The 18475-nt window shown below is 32.2% G+C and overlaps 1 protein-coding gene across 5 annotated transcripts in view; it reads left to right on the top strand.

Annotated features, from left to right (window-relative positions):
• The window catches only part of LOC100880831 (Dpr-interacting protein kappa), a 366827-nt gene extending 348688 nt beyond the window's left edge, over positions 1-18139 (top strand). For 3 of the 5 annotated variants that reach the window (XM_012288791.2, XM_012288793.2, XM_012288795.2), the window contains 5 exons: positions 687-824; positions 2151-2321; positions 5921-5992; positions 6316-6384; positions 15628-18139. In XM_012288791.2, coding sequence (XP_012144181.1) covers positions 687-824; positions 2151-2321; positions 5921-5992; positions 6316-6384; positions 15628-15779 — 602 coding nt within the window. In that variant the 3' untranslated portion in view covers positions 15780-18139. The remainder of the gene's footprint in view (positions 1-686; positions 825-2150; positions 2322-5920; positions 5993-6315; positions 6385-15627) is intronic. The other 2 variants (XM_012288792.2, XM_012288794.2) reach the window with 2 other exon arrangements.
• The last annotated feature ends 336 nt before the right edge of the window (positions 18140-18475 follow it).

Here is an 18475-nt window from a genome sequence, read left to right as displayed (position 1 = left end):
AGGTTGGGAATTTTGGGAATTATGAAATTTAGAAATTTGGGAGTTACGGTTAGCAATTTTGGGAAATAGGAAATTCAGAAATTTGGGAGTTAGGGTGAGGAATTTTGGGAAATAGGAAATTCAGAAATTTGGAAAATTTTGGAATTGACGTATTGGAAATTTGGAAAATTAGGAAATTTTGGAATTGACGTATTGGAAATTTGGAAAATTAGGAAATTGAGAAATTGGAAAATTGAGAAATTAGAAAGCTGGGAAATTGGAAATTTGGGAAATGGAGAAATGGAGAAATTGGAAAGTTGGGAAATTTAGAAAATTTGGAAAAGTGGGAATTGGGAAATTAGGAAATGGGAAAATTGGGAAATTGAAAAATTGGAAAATTGGGAAATTGAAAAATTGGAAAATTGGGAATTGAAAAATTGAAAAATTGAAAAATTGAAAAATTGAAAAATTGAAAAATTGAAAAATTGAAAAATTGAAAAATTGAAAAATTGAAAAATTGAAAAATTGAAGAATTGAAAAATTGAAACATTGGAAAAGTTGAAGATTGGAAAATTGAGAAATTAACAAATGTTTAAATTTTGGAAGCACCCAAATTCTAAATATATCTCCACAATAAAAATTCCACAATTTAAATGAAATGCACTCCCTCATTTAATTACACCACACATATTTTCCTTTTGTTACAGTTCCTCCTATGCTTTCGATAGAGAATCAGCTGGTCGGTGCGTACATCGGACAGGATGTAACGTTAGAATGTCACACCGAGGCTCATCCTAGCTCTATAAATTACTGGAAGACCGAACGTGGTGACATGATCGTTTCTGGTAAGTTTAATTTCCACAAAATTACATCTGTCCATCACAGTTAATTACAGCAAATTATTCAATTGCAATGTGTCTTATCATGGAACTCCAGAGATGTTAAAAATAAATTTGTTCGCGATTTGATATGAAATCAAATCACAATTACCTCATTTTCCGGTTCGGGTTGTTCATAATTTGTTATTTCCTTTCATACATAATTTCAAAGCTATTATTTGACAGGAGTGTCGTGTCAAATACGAATAAGTTTATAAGAATAGAATATGTACCAGAAAGTTTATAGGTGAACGTTCTACAAACTTTATTAAAGAAGAATAGGTGAATGTACTACAAATTTTATTAAATAAAAATAGGTAAATGTAGTAAAAATTTTATTAAATAAAAATAGGTGAATGTACTACAAATTTTATTAAGTAAGAACAGGTAAATGTACTAAAAATTTTATTAAATAAGAATAAATGAATTTACTACAAATTTTATTAAATATGAATATAATGTAGTAAATGTACTACTAATTTTATTAAATAAAAATAAATGAATTTGCTACAAAATTTTTAAATAAGAATAGGTAAATGTACTACTAATTTTATTAAATAAAAATAAATGAATTTGCTACAAATTTTATTAAACAATAATAGGTGAATATACTACAAATTTTAATAAATAAAAATAGGTGAACGTACTACAAATTTTATTAAATAAGAATAAGTAAATATACTACAAATTTTATTAAACAGAAATGGAGTGTAGTGGAAATTTAATTAAACAGTGTAAAATTAATAATACACAGATGACTGTAACTATGTTTGCTTCGAGTCGATCACGCGCCATCTCGTGGATTGACAGCGGTACTACCCTACATTAAATCAAAATGGCAGCAGATCAAAACATCCTTGATCGACTTCTAAATTAATATTAATTGATTACAATTTTGAAGTACACTAAATATCAAACTTCTGAATCTAAAATCAACCATATTTCAAATTACATTACGAAATAAAACGTGTCAAAGAAATATCGCAACTAAATGCCGTTGATTATTCATTAAAATTTTAAATATTGCACTTTACAGTTAATTGAGAAGTAATTCCTTTTTAAAATATTTTTCGATAAATCGTCGAAAATGCTTGAAAAATCGAGCACACTATTTTTACCGAATACGAATTTTGAAGTCTATATGTGAACACATACTCTGTCATATTTCAACTGCACTCTAAATATCGAAAATTTATGCGGACGCGATTCGATTCGTTCGATACTGTTGATGTATGCTCTTTACGGGAATATGAAGTTTTTCGAATTGCAAAGAACATGGCTTTATTTACGTAGGCAATTACCATTCTATTATAGGTGACAAGTACGAGGTGGTGTGTACCGATGACGGCTACAAGAAGTACATGTCGCTGAAGATCAGAAATGTTGGCCCGAAGGATTTTGGATCGTACAAGTGCGTGGCGCAGAATTCTATCGGTGAAACTGATGGCGATATTAAACTAGATGGTGAGTTTTATTTATTAGAATTAAACTAGACTTTCAAAAAGTATTTTATTATATTATACACTATTTATTATACTGATAAAAATTATTTGAGGATGACTTGAAATTCGAATTTTCTAAGGGAAGAAAAAAGTTAAAAGTAACAAAATTTTTAAATAAATTAAAAGTGAATTATATAGTAATAAAAATGAATATTTCTTCTAGAAGCATGTCATTATTTTAATACAAACACAAGTACAAGGAAATAAATTTTTAATTTTACACCAATAGAAATTACAAATAATATATAAATTTTCAATTTTATATAAATTATGTTAATCACGCTTTCTTTAGAAGAGAAGTTCTACAGTTACTTAACATAAAATAAATTGTTAATATTTCTTTTACTGAAAATCGATAAAATCATTACTTCATTAAATTATTAATAGTCTTTTACTGAAGATCAATAAATTATGCAATTGTGAAATTTCAGCTCGTTTCGAGCAATTTTTATTTTTTGAGGTATTCAGAGTAAATTATAAATAAATTATAGATGTACATGTCTGAGATAAATTGCATATTTCTCAGATTAGATGATTTCTTAGACAAAGAACATAGGTTAGAAAATTGTCCTTTAAAATAATTTTGTCACCCCTTTTTGCTTTCACCCAAAAATTTAATAAAAATCAAGACTTCATGTTTGCCTTCACCGTTACTTAACTATTATCACAACTGAATAGTTAGTAAAAATTTAATGATTGACCAGAAAAATCTTGAAGAGGTCCTCGACATGAGTTTAAGGACCGACTTACAAAATTTTATGAAATTATGCTCAACGAATATCAAGTGGCCAGTAGTAAAACGATTCAGTTATTCGCATTATAACAACCGAAATAATTCCGTTTGTACGTACACGTTCCAATAATAAAGCAATTTATTCCCTATGGAGTTTTGCGCAAGAAGTTTTGTCGTTAGCAGTCAACGGTTATCGATCGATCGACGAGGTCAAGCGTCCTTTCCGTTTCAACGTTGTTCGTAATTGGCGATTAAGTTTATGAAGGATATATTTATCCCACGAGAATATATCTTTCCACCTTTACGGGACAAATAAATTGACTGAAATTAAAAGTTTAACGAGATATAACGTTCGACCGATCGGATCGTTACGGCGTGATCGTTCGACACAAAGAAAAAAGAGGAACACGAAACTTCCGACCTGTACAGTTTAAATTCACCGAAGTAGTGAGCAGTGTTATGCAACAGGATTTAATTCACTTTTATGAAATTTTAAGTTACGTGTTTACGGGATAAGGTATTCATGAAGCGATAAAGTTTTAAAATATTCAGCGAACAAAAAAAGAATGAAGATTTATGAGGAGGGATATACGTGTTTGAATCTTCAGCAGTTTCAAATGCAATTAGAGCAAAGAATGCTTTAAGTTTAACATTTTCAGCATTGAAACTTTGTGCATCGTAGAGATACTGAAAATTATGTGAATCGGATAAATGCGAATGAAAATCACTTCTCGTATCGCGATTGTCGTTTTAGAGTTTCAAATTACGCGGTGACATGCGCACTCTGACATGCGCGTGTGAGGTGGCGTGCATGATGGCGCGTGCGTCGATGAAATCCTTTCGTGTGCTAACTTATTAACAATGCACAATACACGATAACTGAAAAAAATGGTTGTGAATTTTTTAGAAGATATTACTTGCATTTCTTCCTTTTTCTAATATCATGAAAACAAGCTTAATTTTGACAAAAATTTGAGAAGGTAGCAAAATGTTCTTGATATGAAATGTTCTTGAAATTAAATAATAGTTTCATTTAATAGTGAGTAATCTTAATAAATAATAAGTAGTTTTAATTCATTAATAATAACTAGTTTCATTTGCTCGGTAATTATGAAACTTATTCTAAAATTTTTAAATTCTACAAAATGAAAAATATTTTAAATAAATATCTTGAACTAATTTTTTAACTTATTCAAAAATTCTAAAATTCTACAAAATGAAAGATATTAATATATTAAAAATTTAATATACTTTTGTCTCCGTTTCTTAATTATTTGATTAAACTCAAAGCATAACAGTGGTCATCGAGAATACCACTGGCAATCAACATGTTAATATTGTTCTAGTTCTTTTTGCCCAATTAAGTTCTCTCTTCTGTTTGATATCTCGACATAAAACCCATTTTTCATCTCCTGTGAGCATTCTGTTCAGAAACGGGTTCCATTTCAAGCGATAAAATGGAATGCGATGTTTCTGATTCCTCTGATCAAGATTTTCATTAAACAGCTTCCGTAACATTCATTTTTACAGTTTGCTGAACTTTTCAATTTCGTTTGTGGAACGATAGAATAAAATAAATTAAACTTTTTTAGCGAAGTTTAGAGCGTCTTTGAATACCTCTTCTAAACTATTATTCTAAATTATTTAAATTGTTGGTATATTTTAAATTATTGTTATAGTAGTATTCTGAAATTTAGAAGTACATTGATTAGTTTCAAAGGTAGAATTATTAAATTATAATATATTATATAATTATGTAAATTGAAAATTTATATGGGGAATTATTTACTTATATATTTCCTTGTATATTGAATGGACATCATTTTGTCAAGGAATTAAAAATTAAAAAGTAATGTCGTGTTACTAAAAGTAATTTTAATTTTTTTTCTTGTCCTGGTTTATTTCTTCAGTCCATCATTTTATCTAATTTTATCTCAAGTATCTTCTACTTTGACCTTAATCTATCTTCTCCATCTTATATTTTAATCTTATTTTATCTATATGTTACTGTGCTCTTTAAGGTTTTTCCTCTTCACTCCATTTTTTTAAATAACACTACAGTTCTTGTAAAATAAATTATCTACACAGTGCTATTTAAAGTTTACTTATTCACTGTATTTTACTTAATGATACCTCAGTTCATGCAAAATGGCTGACCAATTATTTACACAGCGTTACCCAAGGTTTTCCTATTCATTTCATTCTACATAACAGTATTTCAGTTTATGCAAAATGGCTACCAAATTGTCTTCATGGTATTATCTAAAGTTTTCTTATTCATTTCATGCTACTTAACAACACTTTAGTTTATACAAAATGGCTACCAAATTATCTTCATAGTATTATCTAAAGTTTTCCTATTTATTTCATTCTACTTAACATCACTTTAATTTATACAAAATGGCTACCAAATTATGTTCATGGTATTATCTAAAGTTTTCTTATTTATTTCATGCTACTTAATGACACTTTAGTTTATACAAAATGGCTACCAAATTATCTCCATAGTATTATCTAAAGTTTTCCTATTCACTCCACTCTACTAAACAACACTTTAGTTTATGCAAAACGTCCAACAAATTATCTGAACATTATCTAAAGTTGTCCATCTCAATTCATTCTACATAACATTTCAGTCAAACAAATAATCTACATCTAATCTAATGTTTGCAGTTATGCAAAATAGCTAAGAAACACACAATCTTTATCCTCTGATCAAACGGTACCTAAATTGCGAACTAACTCAAGAAAACTAGTTAACGAAATAAGAAGATAAATTTTGACGAAGCGTTTACTAATCCAAACATAATCCGTTTACTTTCACGCAGAGATCCCAGCTCCATCTACAACGTCCACCACACCGGCGCCGTATTACGTGACCTCGTCGATGAAGAAAAACAGTAAGTAACCGCCATTTCACTGGCCATTCTCCCCGTTTCCGCGACGTTGATCTTGATCGCGATTATAGCGTGAAATACGCGGCCGTAATGAAACAAATTATCAAACGAGGATAGAGGGGCTACGTGGTCGCGAACGAACGCGGAATTAAGTAGAATACCTGCCATTAATTTGCAAGCCGAGCAGTCGTATTACATTCATTCGTCCCTCTTTTTATTCTCCTGTTCGACTCGGTGCAAAGACATCCATTCTCGTGTCCCTTCTTGCCATGACGTCTCATCGTGCTGCACACTATGTAAAACCGCCTTTGTGTAATGTATTTTAGGTAGAAACGGTAACAAGAAATTACGACAACGACCTATCGACTACGAAGTCGAGGAATGGCGGGATCCAGGTCAGTAAATATCTATTTTAACGCGGCCCGCGTATCTCAGGCATTTCCCACGATACACCGTCTGGATGCCTGTTATACTGCTACGTTCGAGTAATTAGCGTAATTAAAACCTCGTCAACGGTGCACATTCGATGCCGAGAGATTCTCCGGTGAATCTACTAAATTGCCAATGCTCGGTGATCCCAGGCTATCCGTGAACGAATTACTTCACGTTGCTTGGTCCCCTTTAACTAGCCAGAATGGATTTCAGAATTACACTCGACCGACCACTGTGATTTCACTGGCAAAAGCATTTACGCATCGCTTGTCCGTTCGAGATTTAAGTTCCTTTAATATCACGCTTGATTTGGGACTTGCCAACATTTTAGATCTATCAATTACTTAATGGGAATGTACAATGTTTTGTGTTGGTGACTTCGTCTTGCGCGGAAGGTAGCGAAACGGTGTGTCGAGGATTGAAGGGGTAATTTATTGTTTGCGATTGATGAATGTTTGAGAGGTCGATTTTTTAGTGGGTTGCGATAAGTAGGGGTGGGTTTAAGTATGTTGCAATTTGGATGTATTGTACCGAATAAAGTTTAAAGTTTGTGGTGGAGTTTTGGATAGTTCTGGTAAATTTGTGAATTCATAAATTTTTGGACTCTATAATTTGTGTATTTAAGCATTGCTATGTTCATAGGTTTGCAAACTTGACACTTTGATACTGATAGATGTTTCAGATTCCTAATTTTTGAATTGCAATATTTTTAAGTTTTAAATATCCACGTTTTCAAATGTTTAAATTTCCAAAATTCCAAAATCCAATGGTAAAATTCTGAATTTTCAAAATTTCGGAATTGTAAAATTCCCAAATTTTTGTAATTCCTAATTTCCAAATTTTCAAATTTTCAAATTTCCAAAATTCCAAAACACAATATTCCAAAATTCCAAAAATCCAAAATTTTAAAATTCCAGAAATCCAAAATTCCAATAACAAAATTCTAAAATTCCAAAAATCCAAAATTCCAAAATTCCAAAATTCCAAAATTCCCAAATCCCAATATTCCAATATTCATAAATTCCGAAATTCCAAAGATCCAAAAATCTAAAATTCCAGAAGTCCAAAATTCCAATACCCAAAATTCTAAAATTTCAAAAATCCAAAATTCAAAAATTCCAATACCAAAAATTCCCAAATTCCAAAATTCTACAATTCCAATACCAAAAATTCCCAATTTCCAAAATTCTATAATTCCAATACCAAAAATTCCCAAATTCCTAAATTCCCAAATTCCCAAATTCCCAAATTCCCAAATTCCCAAATTCCAAAATCCTAAAATTCCAAAATTCCAATATTCCCAAATTCTAAAATCCAAAATTTTAAAATTCCAGAAATCCAAAATTCCAATAACAAAATTCTAAAATTCCAAAAATCCAAAATTCCAAAATTCCCAAATCCCAATATTCCAATATTCAAAAATTCCAAAATGCCAAAGATCCAAAAATCTAAAATTCCAGAAGTCCAAAATTCCAATACCCAAAATTCTAAAATTTCAAAAATCCAAAATTCAAAAATTCCAATACCAAAAATTCCCAAATTCCAAAATTCTACAATTCCAATACCAAAAATTCCCAATTTCCAAAATTCTATAATTCCAATACCAAAAATTCCCAAATTCCCAAATTCCCAAATTCCCAAATTCCCAAATTCCAAAATCCCAAAATTCCAAAATTCCAATATTCCAAAATTCTAAAATCCAAAATTTTAAAATTCCAGAAATCCAAAATTCCAATAACAAAATTCTAAAATTCCAAAAATCCAAAATTCCAAAATTCCCAAATCCCAATATTCCAATATTCAAAAATTCCAAAATTCCAAAGATCCAAAAATCTAAAAGTCCAGAAGTCCAAAATTCCAATACCCAAAATTCTAAAATTTCAAAAATCCAAAATTCAAAAATTCCAATACCAAAAATTCCCAAATTCCAAAATTCTACAATTCCAATACCAAAAATTCCCAATTTCCAAAATTCTATAATTCCAATACCAAAAATTCCCAAATTCCCAAATTCCCAAATTCCCAAATTCCCAAATTCCAAAATCCCAAAATTCCAAAATTCCAATATTCCAAAATTCTAAAATCCAAAATTTTAAAATTCCAGAAATCCAAAATTCCAATAACAAAATTCTAAAATTCCAAAAATCCAAAATTCCAAAATTCCCAAATCCCAATATTCCAATATTCAAAAATTCCAAAATTCCAAAGATCCAAAAATCTAAAAGTCCAGAAGTCCAAAATTCCAATACCCAAAATTCTAAAATTTCAAAAATCCAAAATTCAAAAATTCCAATACCAAAAATTCCCAAATTCCAAAATTCTACAATTCCCAAATTCCCAAATTCCCAAATTCCAAAATTCCAATATTCCAAAATTCTAAAATTCTAAAATTCTAAAATTCAAAAATTCCAAGAATCCAAAATTCCAATACTCCAATATTCCAATATTCCAGAAATTCAAAATTCCAATACCCAAAATTCCAAAAATCCAAAACCCAAAATTCAAAAAATCCAAAACCTAAAATCCCAAATCACATTTCCAAATTCCCAAGTTTTCTTCCCAATCTCCTAACTTTCCCTAAAACATAGAAAAACTCTATACCTACCATTAACTTATAATTGTCTCCAACAAAGCTTCAGCTACAAAACAATTTCCCTTCGTGCTCCTCCTTTCAATAATAAGATTCTTGTTAAAAATAAGATTCCTATATTTTTATACTACCTTTTCCCCGTTTAATTTATTATTCCCTACATCGTTTCACTTTTATTTTTTATTTTCAACGAAAATTTGAAGCGGGTAGAATAACGTAGGAATTTCTTGAATTTAAATGATCGCTCCTTTAGAATTTCTTTGTCGAATAAAACCATCTCTTGCTAAATATTTTGCTTCAAACAAAGGAATTCTTCCTGTTGGATTATTACCATCTCTTTCAGATCTTGACTCTCTTAGTTAAAATTGTCATGTTTCTAAATGGCCTGATAAAATGTAACAAAGAACAATTTTCATCCATTATTTAACATATACTAACGTTGTTAACCATATTTCGTTAAAAAGATCGAAATAAATTTTATTAAGAAGATTAAAATTAATCGTATTTTATATCTGTTAAATTGATTAAAAACCTTTACATTTACAGCCGAGTAAAATTAAATTTAATTAGACAAGGAAGAAATTTCATTATTGGGTTAAACATTGAATTGTTCATTTAATTCTTCTATATAATTTGTTCGTATTTTAAAGATTCAAAAAGCTCCGCCGTTTAATTAGAGTCTAATTTATCAGTGTTCCGAAATTAAGTAACAGAAAGTTTCTTTCAAAATTTCTAGGTAGGTGATATTAAAGCCAACTAATTTCGTTCAACTTTCAGCTTCAGGCAAGAAAAATGAAAGAACGTAGAAAATTGGAATGAAAATTTTAAACGCTTTCGTATTACAAAACTGAAACAGTTTCATTCGTTACTGGAATTTCAAATTTTATTACTCATTGTCGGCACAAGATTTTAATTTAGTTTCGAAGGAAGGTTCTTTTCGTTTAGGGTAAATATCGACTTTTAAATGCGATAAAAATGAACTTTTTCACTATTTTATGTTCTTACAGTTACCGGTCTGATTACCGGTTCCATTTAAAGTATCACGTACCTTATAAATATTGAAGACTCTAATGTCTTATGAATACGCATGAGAATACCAAACCAACGAGTTTAACTACCGTTAAATTTTGAATATCGATTAAAAATCTAAATATCCTGCAAGGAAATAACGTATCAGCGCACAATTATTCTAACGGAGAAAAAGAATGCTGTAAATAAAAGTTCGTGAAAAAATTGTTCTCAAGAACGCTTTAGTGCACAATCTTATGGTCATTTTTATTTATTTCAATTAACCTAATAATATGTCACTTTAATTGAACCAAAAATAAATTTGTTTTAGATTAAGTTAGGATTCAATTCAATTTTTTTTAATAAATTTTTAAGATCACGATGAGTATTGCAGAAACTTTAATGAAAAATTAAATTGGATTAGTTCTAGTTGAGTTAGGTTATGTTTGATTATCTTTTGTTCAAATATTATCCTAGGCCGTTAGTTTAAACCCATCACTACTTTCACTTTAAGTGTTTAAAGTGTGGTAAAAAATTAAGTTGGATTAGTTCAAGTTGAGTTAGGTTAAGTTTGGTTACCTCTTGTTCAAATATTATCCTAGGCCGTTAGTTTAAACCCATCCCTACTTTCACTTTAAGTGTTTAAAGTATGGTAAAAAATTAAGTTGGATTAGTTCAAGTTGAGTTAGGTAAAGTTTGGTTATCTCTTGTTCAAATATTATCCTAGGCTGTTAGTTTAAACCCATCACTACTTTCACTTTAAGTGTATGTATAAAGTGTGGTAAATCCAACAGTGTCACTCTTTATTAATAATTAGACTTATATCAAAATTAGATAAGGTACAAATTATCTCATTCCTTGTTTAATATAAGTTCTATCTCTCTTTATTTGTATAAGACCCAGAAAGTTGCAGCTTAATCATGAAACACCATTTTAGTTTATGTACAAGATTCAGAAAATTTCTTATAAAAAAATACTGTTTTGTCATAAACATTGTGGCAAATCCCAATAAATCAATCATTAACAATTTCCTTGAATTAAAATCAAAACACAAAACAAAACTTGTGTCCAAAACATCCTTCCATAATAAACTCACTTAATCCTTCATCCATCATAAGTTTAACATTCTGTATATCATGAGCGTTTCTCGTCGAAAGGTCAGGCTGTCTACACTTTCGTTTTGCATGCCAATAAATTGGCAGCAACTGGCACGAACGTCGAACTTCTTGAACTAAACTTCAATGACTTTGCTCAAAGATTCTCAGAAGCGTCGAAGCAGTTCCCCTTTTCTCGAAGTTTACTTTCAATTAATGAAAAACGAGTTTCGTTGACCCGCGGCCGTCGACTGCCTTCGGTGGTGAAACGCAGAAACGCGCCACTAGAGGAATTCTTACCGTTTTTCATCTCCTTCTTTCGTTCTCTATCTCTGTCCGTCGTTCATTTGTTAAATCGATCGACTTCCGCGTCGAACCTATACGAGCTTAGCTCCGATCGGGCGACGAATTGATTCTTATACTGTGCAAACTTTTATAATCTGTATACCTTTTCAACTTTATCTGTACGGTAAATAGATCTACTTCGACATAACTAATCTTCGTTTAACTCGATAACGGGTTTAAGATGAGAGGCTAGCGTAGTGCACGTTCGTTAAGTGATCGGTAGGAACGCCCATTCGTGAGTGACGCATGCGCAGTACGCTCTCGACCCACGTGACATTCAATAGACATGTGTGGAAAACACTGTGTGATTATTTCAGTGTTGGATGCATTGTACTTTACATATACATACAATTCTTCTTAAGTATTATTATAATATGTAAAGAGACAAATATGAGGACACATTTGTTGCACATATGAAACAAATAATAATTATTTCAGGAGAGTAAAAGGTACCCTGTACAAAAAGAACATCAGAGAGCGTAAAGTATTATTATAATATGTAAAGAGACAAATATGAGGACACATTTGTTGCACATATGAAACAAATAATAATTATTTCAGGAGAGTAAAAGGTACCCTGTACAAAAAGAACATCAGAGAGCGTAAAGCTTGAGAAACAAAATTTTATAATAAAATTTCTATTAGAATGAAATTTAAAATGAGAGATTTATTCACCGAGACTTGATTGTTATAGAAAATGGCGTCGTCCGGGATTTCAGAATTCGAAAAGTTGGAGTCGCAGAAAAAAAATGAACAAGTTGAAATCAGCGTTCATCGGGAACGGTTTATCGATTATATTAGAGAGTGTAGGGTAGTAAAACACGCACAAGGGTCAGGACCAAGAAAGTTTCCTTATTTCGCAACCAATCGAGGAACAGTCGTCGCGAATTCACGACGTTCCTTTGGAATAGTTCTTCGTCCGCTTTGGTTAGCTCGCCAGGAAGGGAAGTCGAAATCGCACGTCCGTTCGAAAAAAGTTATTCCCACCTACGAGTAAAATCCACAGTACGTGACTTTCCGCATGGACGGCGACAGACGAACCGTTTTCCAACACCTTAACAACGTCTTTACCGGTACTCTCGACCGCACCAGTTTTCCTCATTTCTTTCATCCGTCTCGATTTTGTGCCGAACTCGAACGATCGTGACTACAGGACAATGTGCAATTAACTTAAACGTAGACCACGCTGCTGCTAAGGCAGCCTTGCAATAGCTATTGACTGAATGTGCTCGTTTTCTATAAACGAACTGCTCCCCTTATTACACCTACGAATCTGGTACACCCGTTCTTTCAATTTAATTCAACACTCCGATCGCGATACGGCGATATAACGGATAGGGACATTATGCTCCAGCGATTTCTTTAGACAATAGCGTGGTGCAAAATACTGTGCTGTACTATCCGCGTACTCCAATTATTATTCACATATGGTGCATTTAGTATCCACATACGACACATTCATTATCCACATACATTCACAGGTATGCATTTACGCATACAGGTATTTATAGGATTATTATATTATTGCACATGTGGTATCCACATATGGTATATTGAATAATTACAATAACGGATACTGATCCCACGTTTATTTTGCGTAGAATTTATTTTATAGGTCAGGTTCTTTTTGTTATAATGTTTAGTTGAACAGATTATTTTAAGCGAAGTTCACTATAATAAAATATTTGTCTTACAAAAATTCAATCGATATTTTTCGAAAATTAAACAGCACAAGAAAAGATCGAAAGAGGTTAGGTCGACAAACTTGTTCAAAGGTAGAACTAAAAAGCACATAATAACTAAATTATTCAGTATTACAAAATTTAAAGAATAAATTAATTACAAGAAATAATTTCAAGAGTAGAAAACACAGGAAAAGGTTAAAGATATAGGTTATGTTCACAAACTCATCCAAAGGTAGAACTGAAAACTATGTTATAAAATAATTCAGTCTCACAAATATTCAATGGCTATTTTTCCAAAATTAAAAAACACAAGAAAAGATTAAAAATATAGATTAGTTCCGCAAACTTGTCCCAAGGTAGAACTGAAAAGTATAGCACAAAATAGTTCAGCACCCTCAAAAATTCAATTAGTATTTTTCTAGAATTATAAAACACAGGGAATAATTAAAAATATAGGTTATGTTCACAAACTCGTTCAAAGCTAGAACTGAAAAGTATGTCATAAAATAATTCAGTCTCACAAAAATTCAATCAATATTTTCCTAAAATTAAAAAGCACAAGAAAAGATTGAAGATATAGGTTAGTTTCACAAGCTTGTCAAAGATAGAACTAAAAATCTGCCATAACCCAAGAGATTCGTACGAGAAACGTGTTCACTGATCAAAAGTCCCGACCCGTCAGATTCGCCAGAAAAGTTGGAATCGCAATAGCTTAAAGCATTTCGCAGGAGTTTCCGATGCAAAGTTTCGACATATGCGACGAGAGCGAAGATATTCGAAAATTCGAAGCCACGTATCCACGTGTGAAACTGTTCCATTTCTGCAGGATACCTGTGCCGAAGTTCGTAGGTTAACAGGGTTAGTGTACATATCGATTTCTTCTCCCTTGGTATTCATATATTCATAGCTGGCAACATTACCGGATTTGTATTAGCGCCACAGGTGGCGATGTTGATTTAAGTTTGGCCGGTCCGTAAAACTTAGAACAACCGGCTATCCAATCAAGAAGCGAAATTGAGGCCGTGCCGGAAAGATTCCGACTCGGCAATAAACTACGTATTTATTGTGATGCGTCCGCTTTCTTTCTACGGTCCTCCCGGGAATAATTTAATAAATTGTTCCCTTCTTTAACGCGATCGGTCAAATTCCCCCGAAATTCTGTAATTCCGAGCTCCCATTTTGCAGCTACGAAATTGTTTCGATCACGTTTCTTTAGATTAAATCTGCTACTGAAAATCTCTTTATATGGAAACTGTCTATGACGCCATGTTTTCAGTAACTACTTCATAGAACAAGTTCACAAATTTATAAATACTTGGTAAGATAAATTTAGAAGAAACTTTCAGAATTAGGAAATGTTCAAGGGTGACGCGTGAAAATATAGCACGTCACGTTACGTATGGAAAATGGCGGTCTACGTTATTCTTAACGGTGTCAATCTCAGACCCCAAAAAGCTCAGCCATTCGACCTAATACGGATCTTTTCCACCGTAGTAATTAAATACAGTCCTTCGAAGAACCTATAGTTCATTTAATTGAAAGGTTCGCTACATTTCGTGTAAGGAAACTTTCAGCTACTTTGTAACCACTTTGCCAATAAAACGAGTGAGAAGTTTCTTTACTTGTCTCCTGCGAATCTTTTCTTCGTTCTTTTCTTGTCCAAGTATTTACTATTTCTCCAACCGCAATCACGCATTAGGCTCTTTCTGCGATAATTACAATATGCCATGAAATCGATTAAATATCCTCGATTCGCATTGTCAATCGAAATCCTTTTAAAACATTGTCACCGTTCTACGATTCGAGCTTTCAATTACCGTTTGAACGCCATGTTATTATTCGAACGTTCCATTATACGAATAACACGTTCCGAACGTGCTTTGTTGTAATTTCATTTCTATGCACTCAATTCGTTCCTGCTTTGTCCGCGAATTCCGAGTAAATTTTGCCAAGAACAATTGTTTAATGCACAACGTAAGTGCGTTACGATTAAGGCAAATAAAGTTGTAGAGAATTTTTGCTGGAATAGTTGCGATGTGCCATTGAAAACTGTTTTAAAATGGTGCAGGTGTTACTCACAAAGAACCGAGTTATTATATGAATACCGTTAAGCTCGTTTGCTCAGTGGCTTTCAACCTTTTCGACCTGCACAAACTATTTCTTAATAAATCAAATAAAATGGAACGGAGTGAAAATAAAGCAAAACATTTTACTGAATTCGGTACAATACGAACAAATTGTATTACTCTAAGTGCATGATATAAACTTTATCAATAGCAAAGAGAGCCAAACATCCAAGAGTTAAAACCATTTCACTCAGAAAACATTTCATCCTCTGATGACTTGCATAGTTCATGAAGACAACATGTCAAACCTCGACTTAATAATTAAAATTGAACCCCGTTCAAGTGGTTTACCTAGAATTTAGTTGTAGTGTTTCAGTTACAGAGGCAATCGAGCACAAGCAGATCTGTTTGTTCACAGATTACGACCGAGATTATGGTCCGCCATCGATGAGGCCGCCCGGTGAGTTTCCGGTAGATGCCCTAAGTCCAGGCGTTTCTCATCGAGCTCAGCTCGTGTTTCATCTTCTGGTGAGTCTGTTGTCACTGCTACTTCCGGCCATCAGAAGGTGATTCTCACGTCGCGGGAACAGTGCTTCCAGTTCTAGTGTTTATTGGACGGTGACCAGATCGTGGACGGGTACCACATTTTGGTACACCTGTCCCGGCTGGATGATGGACGAGTGCGACGAGTCAAGACGCGCTTGAAATTATTTTCATACTAAACGTAGACGTATACAAAATGAACGCGAAGAGAATATATATATATATAATATATATATATGCAAATATATTATCCTATTATTTATATGCATTTATAGGGTGAGGCATCTGACCTGCGCTGGCATTACTTTTAAATCGGGTTATATGAAAAATTTTTTGTAGATTAGAGCTTTCACAGGGGGATTTTACTTGTATCATTTATTCTTTCAAATATCAATTTGCAAAATATTTTGGCGAAATTTGAGTTTTCATTTTTAGTGAAACTTTCTTTGAAAATATTTTATTTAGGCAAAATGTTGTGTTTCATATTTTTGATTCCTGTGCGAAATTAATTTTAACTATATTTATTTAACCTGAAACTCTGTTCTAATAATTCTTGCACTAATCAAAACTTTTGCTTAATATTTGGTACCCAATTTTCAGTTCATTAAAAAGAAATGTTCATGCAGGTTTTAGCTAAAAACTGATGCTAACGTCCCCTTCGAAGCAACGCAACTTTTGTATAAAAAAATTTTTCATAAATCTCAAAAATTGAAAACTATGCGGTACATGATAGATTCCTCAGCCTGTATGTATATATGATACAAACATGTTGTGTAAGTATATCTGCAGTGAGTATGAAAGATTTAGGCTTACGAATGACGATGTGAGGCGTGACTTTCGCGTTGGAGAAAGAACACGACCTGTGGTGTGTAAATTAGGTAAAACGCGAACGTAAAGACTCAGTTGCTCTCGGTATAAATGAGAGATTAAACGCAGTGGTTCTCAACCGATGTACCGAAAAACTTCAGGTTTATAACCGTGTTACGTACACGTTGCTTTAAATGTTCTGCCAAATGTTTCATATCGAATGGCGTATCGCAGTTTTTAGGGGGTTGAGAATTACTGACAGAATCGAAGTGATTCTATTTTAGTTTTTTAAGGAAAGAATTAGATGAAATTTTTACATGATTTCCACTTCTACATTTTTAGAGAAAAATGTAAGACTTCAAATCGTGTAAAATTCGAGGAGACATTTCAGCAGCCATTTTGTTATCCGGGAAAAACATTGTAAGTATCCGTAATGTACGAAATTTACGCGATAACGAAGTGTATTATATTAATTTAACGTGGTTGTCGGGAAGCATGGTAGAACCTCGATTATCATAGCACTGATTAAAGATCGATCAGAGCATCGATTAATCGATTAACTTGGTTATCGGAACGTCGAGGCATCGAATACTGCGAGGATCACATGGCCATTACAATTTAATATAATTGCAGGAAAATATAATCAGAGAGAAGTGAAATTCTTTGTGGTATCAGTTTTATACTGAATTCAAAAATAAAATTATTACAAATACATAGTGTGCCATATTATTCATTATTGTATTTAATATAATACTTTTAATTGAAAAGAAGATTAAATGACTCACCTACGTTTTTCTGTTTATAATTTATTTGCTGCAAATTAGTTTGGTTATGTTACAAGTTGTAGTATTTTAATATATTCGATATATTTAATTTATAATTTATATTTCATTTATTATATTCTATGCTTAATTTATTACAGTCTATATTTAACTTTATTTAATATTACATTTAGTCATATTTAATTTTATTTAATATTTAATATTACACTCTAGTTATTAATCAACATACTTAAGTTAGGTTAGGTTGCTCCAGCCATTTTGAATCACGCCTGCCATCAAAATGTCGGTCAACCGCGCAGTAAAACTGGAGCTCGTCACCAAAAATAAAGATACCAAAATCGATTAGTAAATTGAGAACAATTGACATGTTAAAAATGACAGAAAATCGTTAAACTTTCATTCGAGCTGTCGAAAATGAAATATCACCTCAAAATTACAAAATAGCACAAAATGTAAAAATGTGTATATTAAATTACCCGAAAAATTGCGTAAACAATGAAACTACGATACAGTTTGGATAATCAAGGTTCTATTGTACTATTTTCAACGCAACAATCGACGTTCCGAAATTCCGAGTACGAGGATCTCATTATTATCCGTTATTGTTACACGCACAATATGACCGGATTTCTGAATTATTGTAATTTCCGTTGTTCGTTCGCAGTCTGATTGAATGTTCTTCGACCGCGAGCAAGGTACAGCCGTAAATCGGTGCATAATAAATACATATACGTACGCATGAAAGGATAAACATACATATACATATAAATATATAAATATATATATAATCGAATCGTAGTTGTGTTGGAATATGCGCTCTGAAGTCTTATCATTAGCTGTTTGATTGGCAAAGCGTGCATGCACTAACACGAAGGCTAGCTATACATACGTAAGATATACGAGAAGCATTCGTGCATTCTGTGAATTTTTTGTGAGTTCCCGTGTAAAAGAATGGAGAAGTGTGACAATGTCGTTGCGTAGCCCCGAATCATCGACGACGGTACTTTCGAGAAGAGAGCTTCGTCATTTTAGTTCAGTTAATTACCGCGGGAGGGACAGGAATTCTGTAATGCATCACTGACAATATTTTTAGCCATAATGCATCCCGTGAACGGAGTTACCATGATGTCGATA

This window comes from Megachile rotundata, chromosome 14 (assembly GCF_050947335.1).
Source record: "Megachile rotundata isolate GNS110a chromosome 14, iyMegRotu1, whole genome shotgun sequence".
NCBI lineage: Eukaryota > Metazoa > Arthropoda > Insecta > Hymenoptera > Megachilidae > Megachile > Megachile rotundata.
The sequence above is the reverse complement of the archived record's forward strand: the minus strand, read 5'-3'. Positions and strand labels throughout refer to the sequence as shown.